Source organism: Myotis daubentonii, chromosome 13 (genome assembly GCF_963259705.1).
Source record: "Myotis daubentonii chromosome 13, mMyoDau2.1, whole genome shotgun sequence".
NCBI classification, from domain to species: domain Eukaryota; kingdom Metazoa; phylum Chordata; class Mammalia; order Chiroptera; family Vespertilionidae; genus Myotis; species Myotis daubentonii.
The window spans coordinates 6,995,739-7,013,951 of record NC_081852.1 but is presented as its reverse complement, the minus strand read 5'-3'; the positions used below and the strand labels follow the sequence as shown (position 1 = coordinate 7,013,951).

General features: G+C 55.3%; 1 protein-coding gene across 3 annotated transcripts in view; it reads right to left on the bottom strand.

Moving 5' to 3' along the window:
* Nucleotides 1-18,213, bottom strand: part of WDFY4 (WDFY family member 4) — a 256,614-nt gene that overhangs the window by 10,372 nt on the left and 228,029 nt on the right. For 2 of the 3 annotated variants that reach the window (XM_059662081.1, XM_059662080.1), the window contains exons 52-57: nt 12,318-12,471; nt 12,038-12,129; nt 6,930-7,142; nt 4,452-4,596; nt 2,537-2,721; nt 2,161-2,319 (exon numbers count right to left, since the gene is read on the bottom strand). In XM_059662081.1, coding sequence (XP_059518064.1) covers nt 2,161-2,319; nt 2,537-2,721; nt 4,452-4,596; nt 6,930-7,142; nt 12,038-12,129; nt 12,318-12,471 — 948 coding nt within the window. The remainder of the gene's footprint in view (nt 1-2,160; nt 2,320-2,536; nt 2,722-4,451; nt 4,597-6,929; nt 7,143-12,037; nt 12,130-12,317; nt 12,472-18,213) is intronic. The other variant, XM_059662082.1, reaches the window with a different exon arrangement.

Genomic DNA, 18,213 nt, shown 5'->3' with positions numbered 1-18,213 from the left:
CCACCTCTGCAGGACGAACCCGCCCCAGGGCAGCCCCAACACATCCCTCCGCATGGCTACCGAGGGCCACTGCGCACCACATGGGTGCCGGGGTGGCCTGGACACACAGAGAAACCAGATCACGTCCTGGGAAATGTGTCCCACTGAGGAAATCGGTCCGTGGTCAGCTGTGTGTGATTAGCTTCGGTTTTGCTACGTTAGGGCTACGTGGCCAATGACCAAACAGACGTCAGACAACATTGCATTTTAGAGGGGGAAGTGCCACCAGGGGTCTTGGGCAGGTTCCAGAGTGCACAGGGAGAGAGCGTGGGGCTCACAGTGGGACAGACCTGGACTGGAATGCAGACCCGACCTGTCTGGGGTCAGTTCTGAAAGTAGAACACCACCGCCTGCTCTACAGGATCAGGTGCGGGTGCGGGTCACCCGGAAGCAGTGGTGCCTGCCCTTCGCTGTGCGTGGCGGTGCCTGGTGAGGTGGGACCAGGAGTCCTCTGCCGCCCACCACCCCGGCTGCTTTGCTCACCTCCTGCCACGGCCCCTCCTCCTTTCATTTCCTGGCGCCATGACTTTGGATGAGTCATGGAAGCTCCTTGCACCTCTCCCCCTACCCCGTGTGCAGGGATGACACAGCACCTACAGGGCTGTGGAGGGGAGCATGCGGCTGCCCACAGAGAAGTGCCAGGGCAGAGGCCCCCACATGTCCCGAGGGCAGGACACCAGAGTCACTGGTGCTGATGTGCATGCAGACCCTCTCATTGTTAAATCCACCTTGGGCACAGAATGGTGCCCTCCATGACCCAGAGCTGGAGCCACCTCTATACCTCCCTGTTGGGGCATGTGAGGGCCTGTACCTGCCCAGGGCACCCCTGCCCTAGGGACTACACCTACCCTAGGCACCACACCTTCCCTAGGGATTACACCTACCCTAGGACTACACCTGCCCTAGGGACTACACCTGCCCTAGGGACTACACCTTCCCTAGGGATTACACCTACCCTAGGGACTACACCTACCTTAGGGACTACACCTGCCCTAGGGACTACACCTGCCCTAGGCACCACACCTGCCCTAGGGACTACACCTGCCCTAGGGACTACACCTGCCCTAGGGACTACACCTTCCCTAGGCACCACACCTGCCCTAGGGACTACACCTGCCCTAGGGACTACACCTGCCCTAGGGACTACACCTGCCCTAGGGACTACACCTTCCCTAGGCACCACACCTGCCCTAGGGACTACACCTGCCCTAGGGACTACACCTTCCCTAGGCACCACACCTTCCCTAGGGACTACACCTGCCCTAGGCACCACACCTGCCCTAGGGACTACACCTGCCCTAGGGACTACACCTGCCCTAGGGACTACACCTTCCCTAGGCACCACACCTGCCCTAGGGACTACACCTGCCCTAGGGACTACACCTGCCCTAGGGACTACACCTGCCCTAGGGACTACACCTTCCCTAGGCACCACACCTGCCCTAGGGACTACACCTGCCCTAGGGACTACACCTTCCCTAGGCACCACACCTTCCCTAGGGACTACACCTGCCCTAGGCACCACACCTGCCCTAGGGACTACACCTGCCCTAGGGACTACACCTGCCCTAGGGACTACACCTTCCCTAGGCACCACACCTTCCCTAGGGACTACACCTGCCCTAGGGACTACACCTGCCCTAGGGACTACACCTGCCCTAGGGACTACACCTGCCCTAGGGACTACACCTTCCCTAGGCACCACACCTGCCCTAGGGACTACACCTGCCCTAGGGACTACACCTTCCCTAGGCACCACACCTTCCCTAGGGACTACACCTGCCCTAGGCACCACACCTGCCCTAGGGACTACACCTGCCCTAGGGACTACACCTGCCCTAGGGACTACACCTTCCCTAGGCACCACACCTTCCCTAGGGACTACACCTGCCCTAGGGACTACACCTGCCCTAGGGACTACACCTGCCCTAGGGACTACACCTGCCCTAGGGACTACACCTTCCCTAGGCACCACACCTTCCCTAGGGACTACACCTGCCCTAGGGACTACACCTGCCCTAGGGACTACACCTGCCCTAGGGACTACACCTGCCCTAGGCACCGCACCTGCCCTAGGGACTACACCTGCCCAGGCCCCCACTCCTGCCTGAGGTATGGTACCTGCTTGAGGTGCAGGCCGCTGGGGCGGCCTTTGGCCATACTGAGCTCCCACACGCAGACCACGGAGCTGTCCCCAGAGGTGATGATTGTCGTGGGGGATGGACACACGGCGCACAGACAGCGGCCCCAGGCAGCCAGGTTCTCGAACGTCATCAGGACCTGAGGGAGACAGCATAACTCGCACTCACTCGAGAGCTTCACTCCTCGGAAGGTGGTCAGTGGCTCAGCCCACGAGGGCCCTGGCACAGTCACGTGACCCCTCTCGCTCCTGCTTGGGCACAGCCACGTGGGGAACAGGGGCACTGGGACTTGCCTGCGTTCGGCTCGCCCACCAGACACCTCTGTCCCATCGATAGGCCGCCAGCCTGGCCCTCACCTTGTCGGAGCCATAGCTGCCCAGGCAGCAGCTGAGGTCGTCGGCGCCCCAGCAGAAGGTCCTGCTCCAGGCGGGCGGCAGCAGCAGCTTGCCCCTCTCCACGGCCAGGACGCTCTTCTCGGTGGGGACGATGTGGCCGATGGCGCCTTTGGGGGACTCTGAGCCTAGAGAGAAAAGGTACATATCTGCCCCCCAGTCAGTATGGAGGAGCGTACACATTAAAGGACCACACCCCTTTAGCTGGGACCCCAAAGAAGCCAGGGCAGGCAACTGGACTCAGCACAGCACATGCCCTGGCAGGAGCCACTGGCTAAGGCACCTCTGTCCTAGCCTCACTCCAGGGGCCACCTAGACTCTGGCCTGAGGTGTCCCCAGGTCCTGAGGCTGTTCCCTGGCCTGAGGGTGCCCCCTGGCCCAAAGGGTGTCCTCTGGGCCAGAGGGTGTCCCCTGGGCCTGAGGCTGTCCCCTGGCCCTGAGGGTGTCCACTGGGCCTGAGGCTGTCCCCTGGCCCTGAGGGTGCCCCCTGACCCTGAGGCTGTTCCCTGGCCCTGAGGGTGTCCCCTGGGCCTGAGGCTGTCCCCTGGCTCGAGGCTATCCCCTGGCCCGAGGCTGTTCCCTGGCCCGAGGGTGTCCCCTGGCCAGTTCCGCCCTGACTAAGCCAATGAGTTCAGTGTGTGGCCATGCAGGAAAAGGGCTGTGGGTGGCCCTGTAGGTTGTCAGTGTCTCTTCAGGGATGATGGGAGGGGAGGAGGGGCCATGGCTGTGGGGCAGATGGCACAAAGCCCATAGGAGCCTTGGGGTTCTGTCCTACCTACCTTCCCAGGCACCAGATCTAGCAGGGCTGGGTGTGCAAGCAAACTGTTCTGGGACTTTAAATGGAAAAACTACAATATAAACACACACACACACACACACACACACACACACACACACACCCCTCTCTCTCTTTCATGTACACGCACACCTTCTCTTTCATGTACACACACACACACCCCTTTCTCTATCATGTATACACACACACACACACCCTTCTCTCTTTCATGTATACACACACCCCTCTCTTTCATGTACACACACCCCCTCTCTCTTTCATGTACACACACATACCCCCCTCTCTCTTTCATGTACACACACACACACACACACACACACGCACTCCCCAGGATCAGAATGTTCCATGCGGTGGTATTTCCCAGGTCAGTGCATGTCCCGAGGGGCACAGACATCACACTTCACACACAGCTTCTCTAGGAAGTGACGGGCTGGAACCCACACCCAGGCCATCAGGCCCTGCACGTCCTCCTGTTAATGGGCTGCAGGCCCACCTGGTGCCAGGAGTAGCGATGACTGCAGGTACCAGGCCAGGAGGCTGCGACCCTCTCTTGGGAAACCTGGGGCCTCCCCACTCAGCTCTGAAAGCGAGGAGGCTGTGTGTGTGTGAAAGGAAGACAGAGGGTGTGTGTGTGTATACATGAAAGAGAGAGGGGGTTGTGTGTGTGTGCACATGAAAGAGAAAGAAGGGAGTGTGTGTGTGTACATGTGTGTGTACATGAAAGGGAGAGATGGGTGTGTGTCTACATGAAAGAGAGGGGTGTGTGTATACATGAAAGAGAGAAGTGTGTGTGTGTGTACAAGAAAGAGAGAGAGCGGTGTGTGTGTGTACATTAAAGAGTAGAGGGGAGTGTGTGTGTACATGAGTGGGGGGGTGTCTCAGATAGACACACACATGGACAGACAGGTCTGATGGAGCTCATCTTGGACAGAGTTCCTCTCCGAGCAGACACCTCCCCAGGTTCCTGCTTTGACCCCAGACTCAGTCAGACGGAGCCCCCGTCTGTGCCCTGAGCCCCAGAGGAGCTGGTCCTGAAGGGACAACTGTGGAACCAGAACCAAAGCAAGCAGGGCCCGTGCTCACCTTTGACGGTGACCTGGGAGGGCCGCAGGGACTGCAGGCTGCAGGGAAAGGGCTGTGGGTGGCCCGGCAGGCTCGAAGGTGTGACATCCTTTCCAGGTGAGGGCTTTCCTGCCGCCGTCCGGGCCGGGTGGGGTTTGGTGAAGAGCTGGAGAGACATGGGGACAGAACGTTAGGGCCGATGCCAGAGGAAAAGCTGGCCACGTCAAGTAGCAGCAGCGCCTGTGCTCCGTGCACCTGGCCCGGCCCGGCCCTGCGCTCAGGGGCATCATCAGCATAAACAGAAGCACCTGCCTGAACCCTGGGATGCTAAGACGAGGGGCTTGCGGTCCGAGCAGTGGTTCCTCTCAAGGCCACAGTGCAGGACTGGCGGGCACAGCGCCACTGGCTGCGGGCTGTCTGCTCCCCAGGCTGCCTGGGACAAGGATGAGCTCACTGGGCGTCCTGCCCTGGAGCTGCCTCTCTACCCAGGGCCAGAGGGTCCCTTTCCCCTCCAGACCCCCCCCCCCCCATCTGCTGGAACAATTCCCGTGGGTTCCCTCCCCTGACACTCTGGGCAGCACACCTTCCTGGCATCAGGAGTTTGAGTATTTCAAAGAGCACAGGCAGACCCCACTAGTGGACTTTCTTATTTCTTTTCCTTGGATTTCTATTGTCCAATTGTCCCCAATGCTAACCTTCTGGCATAAGCAGGCAAAGCAGGAAGGGCAAAGGCTCGCTGCCTGCAGAATCCTCACTGGGATGGGGTGCGGCCGAGGCCAGCGCCAGCCCGCCACCGGGCCCTCCGTGCCCGAGTTCCTGCTGGGTGCCAGGATGCCCAGTGCCAGGATGCCAGGGCCGAGGTAGGGGCTGGCCTCAGAGGGGCGCCCGGGCACAGGTGGGGCTCAGTGGGCCGCTGGGCCTCGGAGCAGCGTTGGCCCCAGCTCCGCTAAGTCCTCCCTCAGGTGCTGAGCTACCTCGTAGGGCTGGGTGGGTGGTGCAGAGGCAGAAACCAGAGGTGATTTGATGTGAGCATTGACTATGGAACTCCTCCTTGCCCAGCAGAGCCACCAACATGGCCCTGGCACGCGTCAGCAGGCGCCCTGCTGGGTGGGACAGTGCGCAGTCTTCAGGGGAGACCGCGTGAGGAATCCTAATTCCGCTAATTACTTAGAAATATTTGTACACGCTCTATGAAATGCCATTAAGTAAACTCAGAATCTGAAAGTGTGTGCACTCCACGATCACTAACGTGAACACACTTTTCCTTATGATCAAGGCCTATGAGTATATAACACAGAACACAGGTGGGGGTGACTGCTATTTTGAATTATTTCATTGCTTTATCTGTATTATTCTAATTTTTAAATGAAAGAAATAAAATCAGGCTACACAAGCTTCTCTCCTGAGAGGCTCTCCTTCCCGCAAGCCTTCCCTGAGAACCGCATTTGGGTGCGCCAGCCGTCCCGCTGTCCAAGGCCCCCTTGGGCCTTCCACACGCCCCACCGGGAGTCAAGCAAACACAAGCCTGTCCCCATGACCAGGTAGGAGAGAGTTCATTTGTTTTGCATTAACTGAGAGGAGCCTGTTCAGCTCTCCTGAGAGGCAGGCGCTCCCAGGATGGTCCTGGAATTGGCGGTCTTGTGCATTCCGTCCTCAGGGTGACCTCTGACTGCCTGGGCGGGCCATAGCTGGGGGCCAGGCTGAGCCCAGGTGGCAGTGCTCAGGGGTGAGATTTCTCCACACTGAACTGAAGCGGAAACCCAGAGAGCTAGCATCACGTAAACAACTATTTCACTCTCCCGCACGCCATTCGTCGGGTGCCTACCTGATGCACAGCCCACACTGCCCGGGACTGTCCTGAGGGGTGGGGCCAGCGGGGCACAGGCCCACGTGAGACCTTGCAGCCCCACCAGGGTCTGGGGCGGGCTGAGCTGCCTCTCACAGGGGCCATGCGACCTGGGTTCTGGAGCAGCCAGGTGAGGCCAGAGCGCTCCCTCTGTCACCTGCTCATGGTGCCATTGTAGGCAACTTATTTAGCCTCTGAGCCTCCGTGTCCACATCTGTGGAAGAATGACTCTTTACACAGAGCTTATGGAAGCATTCCGTGAGGCCACCACAGTAATGAGTAACACCGCTGAGTGCTAACCATATCTCAGGGGTCTGAGCCCTTGACGCCTTCACTCATTGGATCTTCACAACCGCTCTAGGGACAGGTGCACATAAAGAATTAAGTTCTGTGGGTCTATCATGGTCCCCTCAGATGCACCGGAGCTGAATGTAGCCTTCACATTAGCATTAACACTGTCATCACCTTCATCGTCCATGCCACTGAGGGCCAGCCTTGACACTGAAGGCACAGGAGGGTGATCGGAGACCACCTGCCTGTTTGGTCCTCTTGTCCTCTCGTCGCTCCCATCCCAGGAGAAAACGCCCTCTCTCCCCCCCAGCGCTGGGCACACTTATTGGACAAAGGAAGACAAAGGACATGGCATGCCGTACCTGCTTGGGCACCTGCCCAAAGTTGCTGACAAACCCCAGGATGGTGTTCCTGATCAGGGGGTCCCCAATGCTGCCGAGGTCCACTTTGTCTCCATAGAAGTAGGGGTGGAAGGCGTTCACCGCCTCCACTGCGGCCGACCCCTGCTGCTTGTACCCGAAAATGAGGTCTATCCAATGGTGGAGGTTGGCACTGACGAAGTCACTTTCCAAAGCCTGGGAGCAAAGCCCAAAGAGCATGAGAAACGCAGGCCTCCCAGAGGCTCATGTGCTCACTGCACAGACCAGGACGGCGCAGGTTCGGGGTGCAGGATGCTGGCTCTCACAGGAAGTGGGGGATGCCTCCCTGGACTTGACGAGTTCTCAGTGGGCAGACGTGCGGGCCACCCACGAACCACCCGACTCCTGCCTCCAGCTGCTGTAAAGAGCTGGCTGTTCCCACCACCTACTCATCTACTCCGGAAAGCAGCCCTGAGGACCAGAGCCTCCGTGTGGAGCTGGCCTGAGAACGAGCGCCAAACGGAAGAGGCCCGCTGCGATCTGACCCAGGAGGAAGGGTGCGCTGACTGACGGAGCGCTGGGAGGCTGGGGCCAGGCCCTGCAGGGCGGAGGACACACTCAAGGAGGACAGGAGCCAGCACTGCCGCTCACGCTCCCCAACACCTCTGTCCCCGGTTTCCTCGTCTGTAAAACGGGGACGGTGATCGTGCCTTCTCAGTGGGTGTGTGCCCCCCTGCCTGGTGCACAGGGATCTCCACGTGGTATCGGCTGCCATGATCACCCACCAGGTCCCGGGCACGGCTTGGGGTTTACGTGTGTTGTCTGCCCATGAGCACCCCCTTTCGCTGGCAGGAATGACCACTCCATTTCTGGGCAGGCTCATATGTGGTTTTTGAAACTACTGTCCCAGCCCCCATCCCTGAGACCTCAGAACTCCACAGGGATATCCTGCCTCGCTGAGCAGATCCCACTTCACTCAAGTTCTAGGATTACTGACTGGTCTGGGCCTTCCCAAGTCATTCCTGGAAGGAAAGGCCAGAATCTGCCTCTGCGGTGCAGCGCAGCCCCCAGGAGCGTGAGCTCTCCCGATGGGGGTGCTCCGTGCAGCCCAGGGCGAGCAGCAGCAAGAGCAGCTCACCCTTGCACCCACAGGGCGAATGCGAGGCCTTGAGGCACATTCTGTCCATTTGCAGGCTCTCTCTCTGTCCCCAGGCAGGAGGACAGGTGTTCCAGACTCGGCCACCGAGCCTGTCTCTATGCTTACTGTCTCCACCTGGGACGGACACTTCACCGCTCTCAGCACATTTGCCTGCCACCAGGGTGACACCTGACAGGAAGCAGACAGGATTAGCATAGGGACTGTCTGCACTGGGGTGGGGAGGGTGTTGGGGGGCTGGGAGGATAATTGTAGGAAGTAGTTAAGTACCAGCAAGGCGAGGATGTGTCTTTTACCAACTGGTAAGTCTTCTAGTCAGTTGGTCTTTAGTTGGCTATTCAGGTTGATTCCTTTAAAATTTTACTAGTGGCCTGGTGCACGAAATTCATTCACATTAAAGGGAGGTTAATTAGAGGAAATATTTTAATATTGCTATTTGCCATTTCTCTATAATAGAAGTGTCAGAGATGAAAGAAAATTAGTAAAATGTATATAAAAATCTCCCTCCTGTCAGAGTCTGGGGCGCATCACGGGACCTTGAGTCAAGTCCCCGCCCACCCGTGTGTGCCTCGAAAAGACCCAGCTGGCCCCACCTCCATTGGGCTAGATCCAGACCTGGCCAGTTCCACACTTGTTAAGCCCCGCTGAGCGGGGTCGCAGCCTCAGGTCCCCTGGCCCGGCGCCAGGTGGGGGGCACAGCCTGAGGTCCCCCAGCCCAGGCCAGGGCAGGGGGCACACCTTGAGGTCCCCCGTCAAGCCCCGCCAGGTGGGGGATGTGGCCTGAGATTCCCCCACCAAGCCCTACCAGGTGGAGGGCATAGCTTGAGGTCCCCTGGCCTAGCACCGGGGCGGGGGGACATGGCCTGAGGTCCTCCATCCCGGGCCAGTGGGTGCACCATGAGGTACTGTCAAGCCCCACCAGATGGGGGGCATGGCCTAAGGTCCCCTGTCAAGCCCTGACAGGCTTGGGGCGTGGTCTGAGGTCCCCTGGCCTGGTGCCGGTGCGGGGGGCATGGTTTGAGGTCCCCCATCAAGCCCTACTGGGTGGGGATCGCACCTTGAGTTTCCCTGTCAAGCCCTGCTGGGTGGGGGTGCGGCTTCAGGTCCCCTGACCTGGTGCTGGGGCAGGGGGCGCGTCCTGAGGTCCCCCGTCAAGCCCCACCGGGCAAGGGGCATGGCCTGAGGTCCCTGGCCTGGCACCAGGGCAGGGGGAGTGGCCTGAGGTCCCCTGTCAAGCCCCACAGGGAGGGGGTGTTGGATGGGGAGCAGCCTCAGGTCCCTGCTGATTGCTCATTAAGGTTCATTATGGGAAATTGGCCTCAACTGTGGGTGCAGCCATCTTGTGTTACGGAAACCCCGTCTCTCCTGTGGGCACAGCCATCTTTGTGGTGGAGTGACGGTCAGTTTGCATATTCCCTCTTTCTTATATAGGATTGCAGTTCCCATGTGGCCCTGGGAGGAGGTGAGTGTAACTTGAACCTGCTCCATCTCCAGCCTGGGTTCCCTTGACTTTATCATGGGCAGTTTATGTTGTGTCTGAGTGTGGATATCTTTGACTTTATCCTTCATGGAGTTTCTTGAGTGTCTTGGATATATAAATTAACGCATTGCATAAATTTGGGATATTTTTGGACATTATTATTTCAAATATTCTTTCTACCCCTCTCTCTCCTTTCCTGTTGGTAGTTCCCTATGTGTACATTAATATACTTGATGGCATTATACAGGACTCTAGGCTCTGTTTATTTTTCTTCATTAATTTTTCTTTCTTTTTTCTTAGACTTGATATTTTTAATTGATTTATAATTAAAGTTTGCTGATTCTTATGTCTGCTCAAACCTGCTATTAATTTCCTCTACTGAATTTTTCATTTTAGTTCATTTTCAACTTCACAATTTCTATTTGCCTCCTTTCTACACTTTTATCTCTTCATTGATATTCTCTATGGGTGAGATGTATTTATCATACTGCCCCTTAATTCTTTAGACATGGTTTTATTTAGTTCTTGGAACATATTTGCAATAGCTGATGTAATGTCTTTGTCTAGTAAGTTTGGACTTGCTTCAGTGTAGTTCTGTTGACTGCTTCACCCCCACCTTTGTGTGGCCCATACTTCCTTTCACTTGGCATGCCTTGCAGAACATTGAGTCTTTAAATAATATGTGTGGTGATTCTGGAAATCACTCTCCCCTCTCCTGGGACTTGTTGTAGTTGATGCTGTTGTTGGGTTGTTTGTTTAGTGACCTTTCTGAACCAGTTCTATGACGTCTGTATGATTGTTGTGTGTGGCCACTGAAGGCTCTGCTCTGTTAACTTAATGTCAGCTAATAAGTGGATGAAGATTTCTTTAAATATTCTAAACCAGTCAGTCGCAATCTGCCAAGGTGCTATCTCTCTCTCTCGTTAATCCTTACAGGGGATATTTTCCCACTGATTTTTAGAGAGAGTGGAAGGAAGGGAGAGAGACACATGACACACAGAGAGAAATATCAATGTGAGACTGGCACAGCTATTGGTTGCCTCCTGCAGGTGCCCAACCTGGGGCAAGGGATTTAGCCTGCAAGTGAGGTACATGCCCTTGAGCGAATCAAACCCGGGACTCTTTGGTCCATGGCCAACGCTCTATCCACTGAGCCGAACCAGCTAGGCAAGGGGTTCTCTCTGAGTGTTAGGGAGTGGTCTCAATGTTCAGGCAGTCTACGGCCATACCACCCTGAACGCGCCCGATCTGGTCAGTGTTCAGCCAGACAATGACAAGCTCTGCCTTTCCCTTCACGTGCACTGAGCCTGGATGTCAGCCGGAAGTGAGAGCTAGGGCCATTGTGGGTCTTTCTTGAGCAGGAGCACAACCTTGTGCATGAAAACAGCCCTGCAATGTGTGTCCTTCTAGGTTCCCAGGGATATTTCTAACTCTCTCAAGGCCTCCTAGAAACAGCTCATTCCCCATTTAAGCTTTGTAGTTAGCCACAATATTGTTTGCTGGTTAGTATCTACTGCCTTTCAGCCACAGTGTTCATTGTTTCTGATTGTTTTTGACAAGCGCCACTGAAGAAAAGGCTGCCACCCTAGGCAGGCTCCAAGGGGCCTTCAGGGAACCACCCTCCAGGTTTACTGCTTGTTGATCCTCTACCAGTTGATAAACACTAAACACTAGTGTGGTTCGGTTTCTCACTAGTGTGGGTAAAAGGGATGAAGTCTCATGTACATACTTCCTGTGGACACATTTTCACTTCTCTTGGGCAAAGAGTCACAAGGAGAACTGCTGTAGCAAATGCACCTCGCCTTTCTAAGAATTGGCCACGGTGTTCTTCAAGCTGGCTGCACTACTTCGCTTTTCCTGTCAGCAACGCAGGATGGATTCTGGTTGCTCCACGCTCTTGCCTACTCCTGGTTTTATCTGTGTTTTACCTTTTAGCCATTCTTGTGAGTGTGTGGGCATCCCATTGCAGGTTTCACGTATGCTTCCCCGATGACTGATGTTGAACATTTCTTCATGTGTTGACGCTAACCCAGCATAAATGGCCTCTGCCCTTCCCCCATCAGCCTCTCTGGGTAAAAAGCCAAGTCCTCCCAGGCCTGGTGAGTCCTCTGGCCAGTGGGGGCCTCTGGGGCCTCCCCTCTCTGAGTTATCCTAGGAAGTTTGGCCCAGGCTGTGGCCCTTCCTGCAGGACTGCTGAAGACACTGACTTGCCCTCCAAGGCATCCAGGAATCTGAACTTGCTTCCCTGGTGACCCCCGAGGAAAACAGCACAAGGACAAAGCCGCCTGGAGCTCTCCGAAGCGCTCAGACCCAAGCATCTTCTGGCCAACGGGGCAGGAGCTCCCCGGACAAAAGGGCCTCAGAAGCACTCATGGAGAGCCCCCCAAGGACCCAGGAAGTCTCCCTGGAGACCGAGGGGGTGCTGAGGTCTTCATACAGGGTTCTGGGACTGTGGCATGACCCTGCTCAACTCACCTGTCTGTGCAGGCTGATGAATTTTCCAGGGTCCCCATCTGCCCAGGGAGGGAGCTGCACGTCCCCCAGTGCCGTCCCGTCCTGCATGCAGCCTGAGGGGGTGAGACACAGCAGGGCTTCGGTAAATGGGAGTGCAAACTGGACTAGGAGTCAGGGCGTAACACTGTGCTGTCCAGGACGCTGATCCACGCAGATGGGGCTGTGGGCTGTGCTGCTCAGCAAAGATGGTGACAGCCCTGAGCTGTGGGGAAGAGCCGCCGCCTCCCAGGCCTCCGCTCACCGAACTCCACGGCGTTGCAGTTGGTGAGGAACTCGGGCAGGAAGAAGAACTCCGGGGTCAGCTCCCGCACGTCACTCATGTTCTCTCTGGAGGCCGACTCCCACGCGCCCTTCACGCTGTGGAACATTCTGTCTGCCACATCGAAGCTCCCGCCCTGCGAGGAAAAGAGCGTCATGAAGAGCTGCCCACGGTGAGAACCCGGCCGTGCGGCACCACCGTGTGGGTCTCCATCTGTCCATCTGTGGCTGAGACGTGGGCCTGCCACTGGAACTCGTCACTCATTCCCCCACGCACGCTCAGGCCTAGTCCGCGATGCATGCGATGGCTCCTCACGCACCTATTCCCTCCACGTTCTCTGGTTGCGCTGGGAGCTTCCACAGAGGAGGCCTGAATGACAACTGGAATAAAGGGGCAGACCAGAGAGGAGGCCACGGCCATGTGTCTGACCGCTCCCCGCCTTTGCTGAGGGCCAGCTCTGAATCGGGCACAAGGACAGGGTCCAAAGAACCAACTGCAGGATGGAACGCGGCTCAGACAGGCTACGTGGGGTTAGGGTTGGTTTTGTGGAGAAGTGGACCCCTGGAGAGTCCACACGCCCAGGGACGGAGAAGACGGCCGCGTGCTAACTACAGGACAAGAAACGGGGGGGAAGCAGGTCAGTTCAGGCCATCGGCCTAGCATGGCAACATGGAACATAGCAGCTGAGAGGGGGAGCAGGTCTGGGTGGAGGCTGGATGCACAGCGGCCTTTAAGGGATGGCCACTGGTGTATGAGAAGAGGACTGCAGCCCAGCCAAGGCCGCCTTGCTTCAGGGACCGCTTCCACAGGTGGCTGCAGGCACGCCTGAGCTTGGCAGCTTCTACTGGACCAGGTAAAGCTTAGGGCAGTTTTTCGATTCCCTGTTCTTCTCATTCATCACATGGCCTTGGGGCTCAGAGGCGGCAGAGGTCCCCGTTGGAGGAATGGAGGCGCTGCGGGCAGAGGGGCTCCAGGAACAAGGGGGCAGAACCACATAGTTGGCCCCCCTTGTTCCTCCCCGCCCCCCACTGCCTCGCTTTCCAGCGGCCTGAGGTTTCCTGGCAGCATACAGGGCGGGCAAAGGAGGTTTACAGTAGTGAGTATGCGGAACAGTTTATTCCTGTATTTTTACTTATCAATGATTGTATTATTTTTCATATGAACAACTGTAACCTGATCCCCCCCCCCCCCCCCCCGTATACCTAAGTGAAATGGGGCAGCTGCACGTGGATGAGGGTCGAGGAGGCAGGCCTTGTCTCGGCCCGTCAGCCAGCGTCGGGCACTGCACGCAGCTCCAAAACACTGCAGCAGGCACTGGCACCCGAGAGAAGCAGCACTTTCACTTGCGGACCAGAAAGCAGGCTCAGCCGGTCCTGACACAGCAGTGGGTGGCCGCATGGGGTCAAAGGCCCAGCTCTGTCTGGTTGGGTTCACTGGGAACCCGGGGCCTGGCACACACTCCCGAGGTGCCAACCTGGACATCGGGCTGCTAGTCAACTTTCCAAGTCAGGTGTGAGGATCACGTGAGATTCGCGGGTCACTCTGCACAGGGGCAGGGACACCGAGAGACCCCGCTGCCCCCGCTGCTCCGACCAAGCAGGACACGGGATGCGGGACGCTTACAGATGGGCCTTCGTCCAAGGTCACTGTGCTCTCGGGTGGAACTAGAGGCTGCGTCCACCGCTTGAGTCAAATAGAAATGGAAACAAAAGCGGGGAGAGTGTTTTTAAATAGGCTGCCCCTCAAGCGGCTCCCTGAAAGGCATCACAGAGTATTTGTGTGTTGGATCTGCAGCCCCAGCCCTCGGCGCGGGAGACGGAGGCCCCTCCCCGCCCGCTCTCCTGGCGCAGCCTTTATGAGAGCTGATGGTAACCTCCCGAGAAGCAATAGGATTTGGTAATAAAAAGATTACCTGTATTAAATAAAAATAATATATACATAGGAAATACTGTTAGTGCTACAAATCTGGTTAAAGATATTACCACAAAGAAAAATGTTATTTTTTCACAGCTGTCTAATGCATTTTAGCAAAAGTAATATCTTTAAAACTTAAGCCTGTATTATTTATAAAGGAAGCAATAACTGATTTTCCTATTTCCTATATTAATAAATGTATTTGCATACATTTGTTTCAAAATTAATGGGCTTTCTCACTCCTGCAATACAAGAGCCGCGCCAGCCAGCGCCCCGGAGAAGGGGCTGCCGTGCGGCGTGGCGGTCTGCGGCTGACAAGCCCGAGGCTGCCAGCAGGAGGCCCAGGGGTCTTGCCTCAGGAAAGGAAGGAGGAAAAAAGGAAGAGAAGGTAGAAGGATAAAGGGGAGAGAAAGAATGAGGCACAGGGGCCCAATTAAGGTTTAAAAGTGCCTTTTCATGAGGAAAGTCCCAAGCGAAATAACATAGAACAACAAAACTCAGTCTAGAGATGTGATGGAAGCGAAGTGATGAGAGAGAACTGCTGATCCAGGATCTGCTCCCAACGCTGTTCTGTAGATGCACTTGGTCATCGGGAGCAATGGAGCCTGTGTGTCCTCACAGAACATAAAGGAACAGCAAGATCATTGCCTGCAACGAAGGAGCAGCCTGCTCTTCGCAGCGGACTTTCCCAGGTGACACTGAATCAGAAGGCGAGGGGCTGAGGCTGGGGGTTCTGAGGCAGAGGTCATGGGCTTTGGGTTGGATGTGTGCCCGGCTATGATATTGCTCATACGTAAAGACTCCAGAAAGATATTTTGAATATTTAAGGGCTCAGAAGTAGGCCACCTTCTTATACCATATATAAGAATAAACTCAAAGTGGATTAAAGACTTAACTAGTAGATTAGAATCCATAAAAATCCTATAAGGAAACAGACAGGGAAATCTCAGACATTTCTTATAGCATTATTTTTTTCTCACATATCTCCTTGTGCCAGGGAAGCAGAAGAAAAAAAAATAAACCAATGGGACTACATGCAACTTAAAAGCTGTTGCACAGCAAAGGAAACCATCAACAAAATGAAAAGACAACCCACTGAATGGGAGAACATATTCACCAAAGATACATCTGATAAGGCATTGACATCCAACATTTATAAAGTACTCAGACAACTCAACACCAAAAAGAAATCCAATTAAAAAAATGGGCAAAGGACCTGAATAAACACTTCTCCAAAGAGGATAGACTGATAGCTAATAGACATATGAAAAGACAGTCAACATCACTACTCATCAGAGAAATGCAAATGAAGACCACAGCCAACTATTACCTCCCACCTGGCAGAACGGCTGTTGCTGATGAGGATGTGGAGGAAAGGGAAACTTCTGCACTGCCGGTGGGAATGCAGACTGGAGCAGCCACCGTGGAAAATAGTATGAAGCTTCCTCAAAAAATTAAAAATGGAACTGCCCTATGACCCAGCAATTCTACTTCTGCGAATTTATCTGAAAAACACTAAAACACTGATTCCAAAGAATGTATGCACCCCTATGTTCCTTGCAGTGTTATTTACAATAGCCAAGATTTGGAAGCAGCCCAAGTGCCCATCAGTAGATGCGTGGATGAAAAAGCTGTGGTACATTTGCACAATGGAATACTATGCAGCTGTAAAAAAGGAAATCTTATCCTTTGTGACAACATAAATGGACCTGTAGAGCATTATGCTAAGAGAAATAAGTCAATCAGAGAAAGGACAGATATTACATGATTTCACTTACATGTGGAATCCAATGAACAAAATAAACTAACAAACAAATAGAAACAGACTCATGGATACAGAGAACAGACTCACAGCTGTCAGAGGGAAGGGGGGTTGGGAGGATGAGTGAAAAAAGTGAAAGGATTAAGCCAAAAAAAGAAACTCTAAGACACAGACAACAGCATGGTGATTACCAGAGGGAAAGGGGGTGGGGAAGGTAGGAGAGGGGAAAGGGGGGAAATGGTGATGGACGGAGACCTGACTTGGGGTGGTGAGCACACAGTACACTATGCAGATGATGTATGTAGAACTGTACACCTGAAACCTATGTCATTTTATTAACCAATGTCACCCCAATAAATTCAACTTAAAAAAGAATGTGACCCTAGGTATCCTTCCTCAATCAAAACACTTTAAGAGGCACTAGATTTTCCTACACTCACCCACACTCACATTCTCACTCACCCACACGCTCACACGCTACACGCTAATTTTTAGATGAATCAAAATTAACAGCACAGTGATGGACGATGTGACTGACAGTCTGCTGCTGAATGTTGACAGTTAAAATCAGAGGGACATCCCTAAGGAAGGTCTGTTACTTGCGAAGGAAACACCTCGAAGGCGCCCTCTCTAATAAACTGCTCTGGCTGAGGCATCAGTGTGCACCGTCACACCAAGCCTCCGATCGCGGCATTCCCAAACCCCAGTCCAATGTGGGCAGGAAACTTACCACAAACACAATCCATTCTTAACCCACAGGCCCAGCAATCTCAGTACCTGCACGCGCTCACGGACACTCGCAGATACTGTGATAACATGTGCTGGGAGGCCATGCTCCCTTCCAGGGGGCACTGCCCAAAACCAACCACCCCACACCTATGTACCGGCACCGGCTGTAGCGCAGGCCGACACCGTCTCTTGACAGGTCCTTGTGAACGCTCACCACAGGGCCTGTGGGCCCAGCAGCTGAGCTAACGCCGCTGTCCTCTGCCATCAGAGGCAGTGTGGGTGGAAGCACCTTAGCTTTGGAACCCAGACAACTTGGGTGGGAATCTTAGCATCCACTCGCAGTGTGAACTGGAGTGAGTTTCTTAATCCCTTTAACCTCCCATAGCCTCCTCTGCACACCTGGATGACTGTGGTGGCTGTAAGTGTGGGTGAGTGTGGGCGAGTGAGAATGTGAGTGTGTGTGAGTGAGAATGTGAGTGTGTGTGTGGGTGTGTGTCAGTGTGTGGTGAGTGTAAAGTGTGTATGCCCATGTGCGTGATGTACCTCGTGCTGTGCCAGGCCCACAGGAAGGGGTGAGGAATGAGCCCAGCTCCGAGTCCCTGTCCTGTGACCGAGTAGGGACCCTGGGAAGCGATCCTGGGTGTGGGACAACCTCAGTGTCACGGGGAGGTGACCAGAGGCTCCAAGAGGAGGAGGGGTGTGGAGGCTGTTGCAGTGGCAGGTGGAGTGTGGGGAAGAGGGAGGGTCGGGCCGGGATGGAACGCGCTCCTGCACCCGCGGTTTCGCAGCTGAGACACGGCTCAGCTTTCTGTGGGCTTCTCAGAAAACCGGCCACGCTGCCCCCTGAGCTCTGAGCTGTGGCTCCCCCGGCAGACTTGGGAGGCCTACGGACCAGTTCAGCTCTCAGCCTTGCTCTTGACTAAGGATGGGCTGACTCCAGAGGAGCCATTAGCTTTCCCACCTGTGGGGCATGGCCTTTTACTCAACAAGCAAAACCCTCAAAGGCCCTGGAAAGGCCTGCTGCCTCCCCTGTGGGAGGAGAGGGCCTGCGGGGAGCACTGGGGTCGCCAGATGGTCCCCAGGCCGGGCCTCGCCCTCATGACTACGGAGCCGGGAGAAACGAGGCTCGATTCCTCGGCACTGTTCCAATTAGAAAGTTCTAGAGCCAGGACTCTGTCCCCGGCCTGCATGACTCTATGACTTCTGCCTTTCCTAACAGCCCTCCCTGAGTCAGAATAGTAAGAATTATGCCTTCATTTTCCGCACATCTCTGCCCAGACCCCGCGGGCCCAGAGGCTCACCGGTGACAGCCGGGGCGGCCATGCGCCGTGGCTCTCAGCTCTGCCTGCAGCGAGCATATGTCTTACAGGAAAACCAGCCGTCTCCCCTCAGGTGGTTCCAAAAGCCCTTCCCCACCGCTGGTAGCAGCTGACTTCACACCGGCTGTGACTTAATTAACACAGCACTTTATTT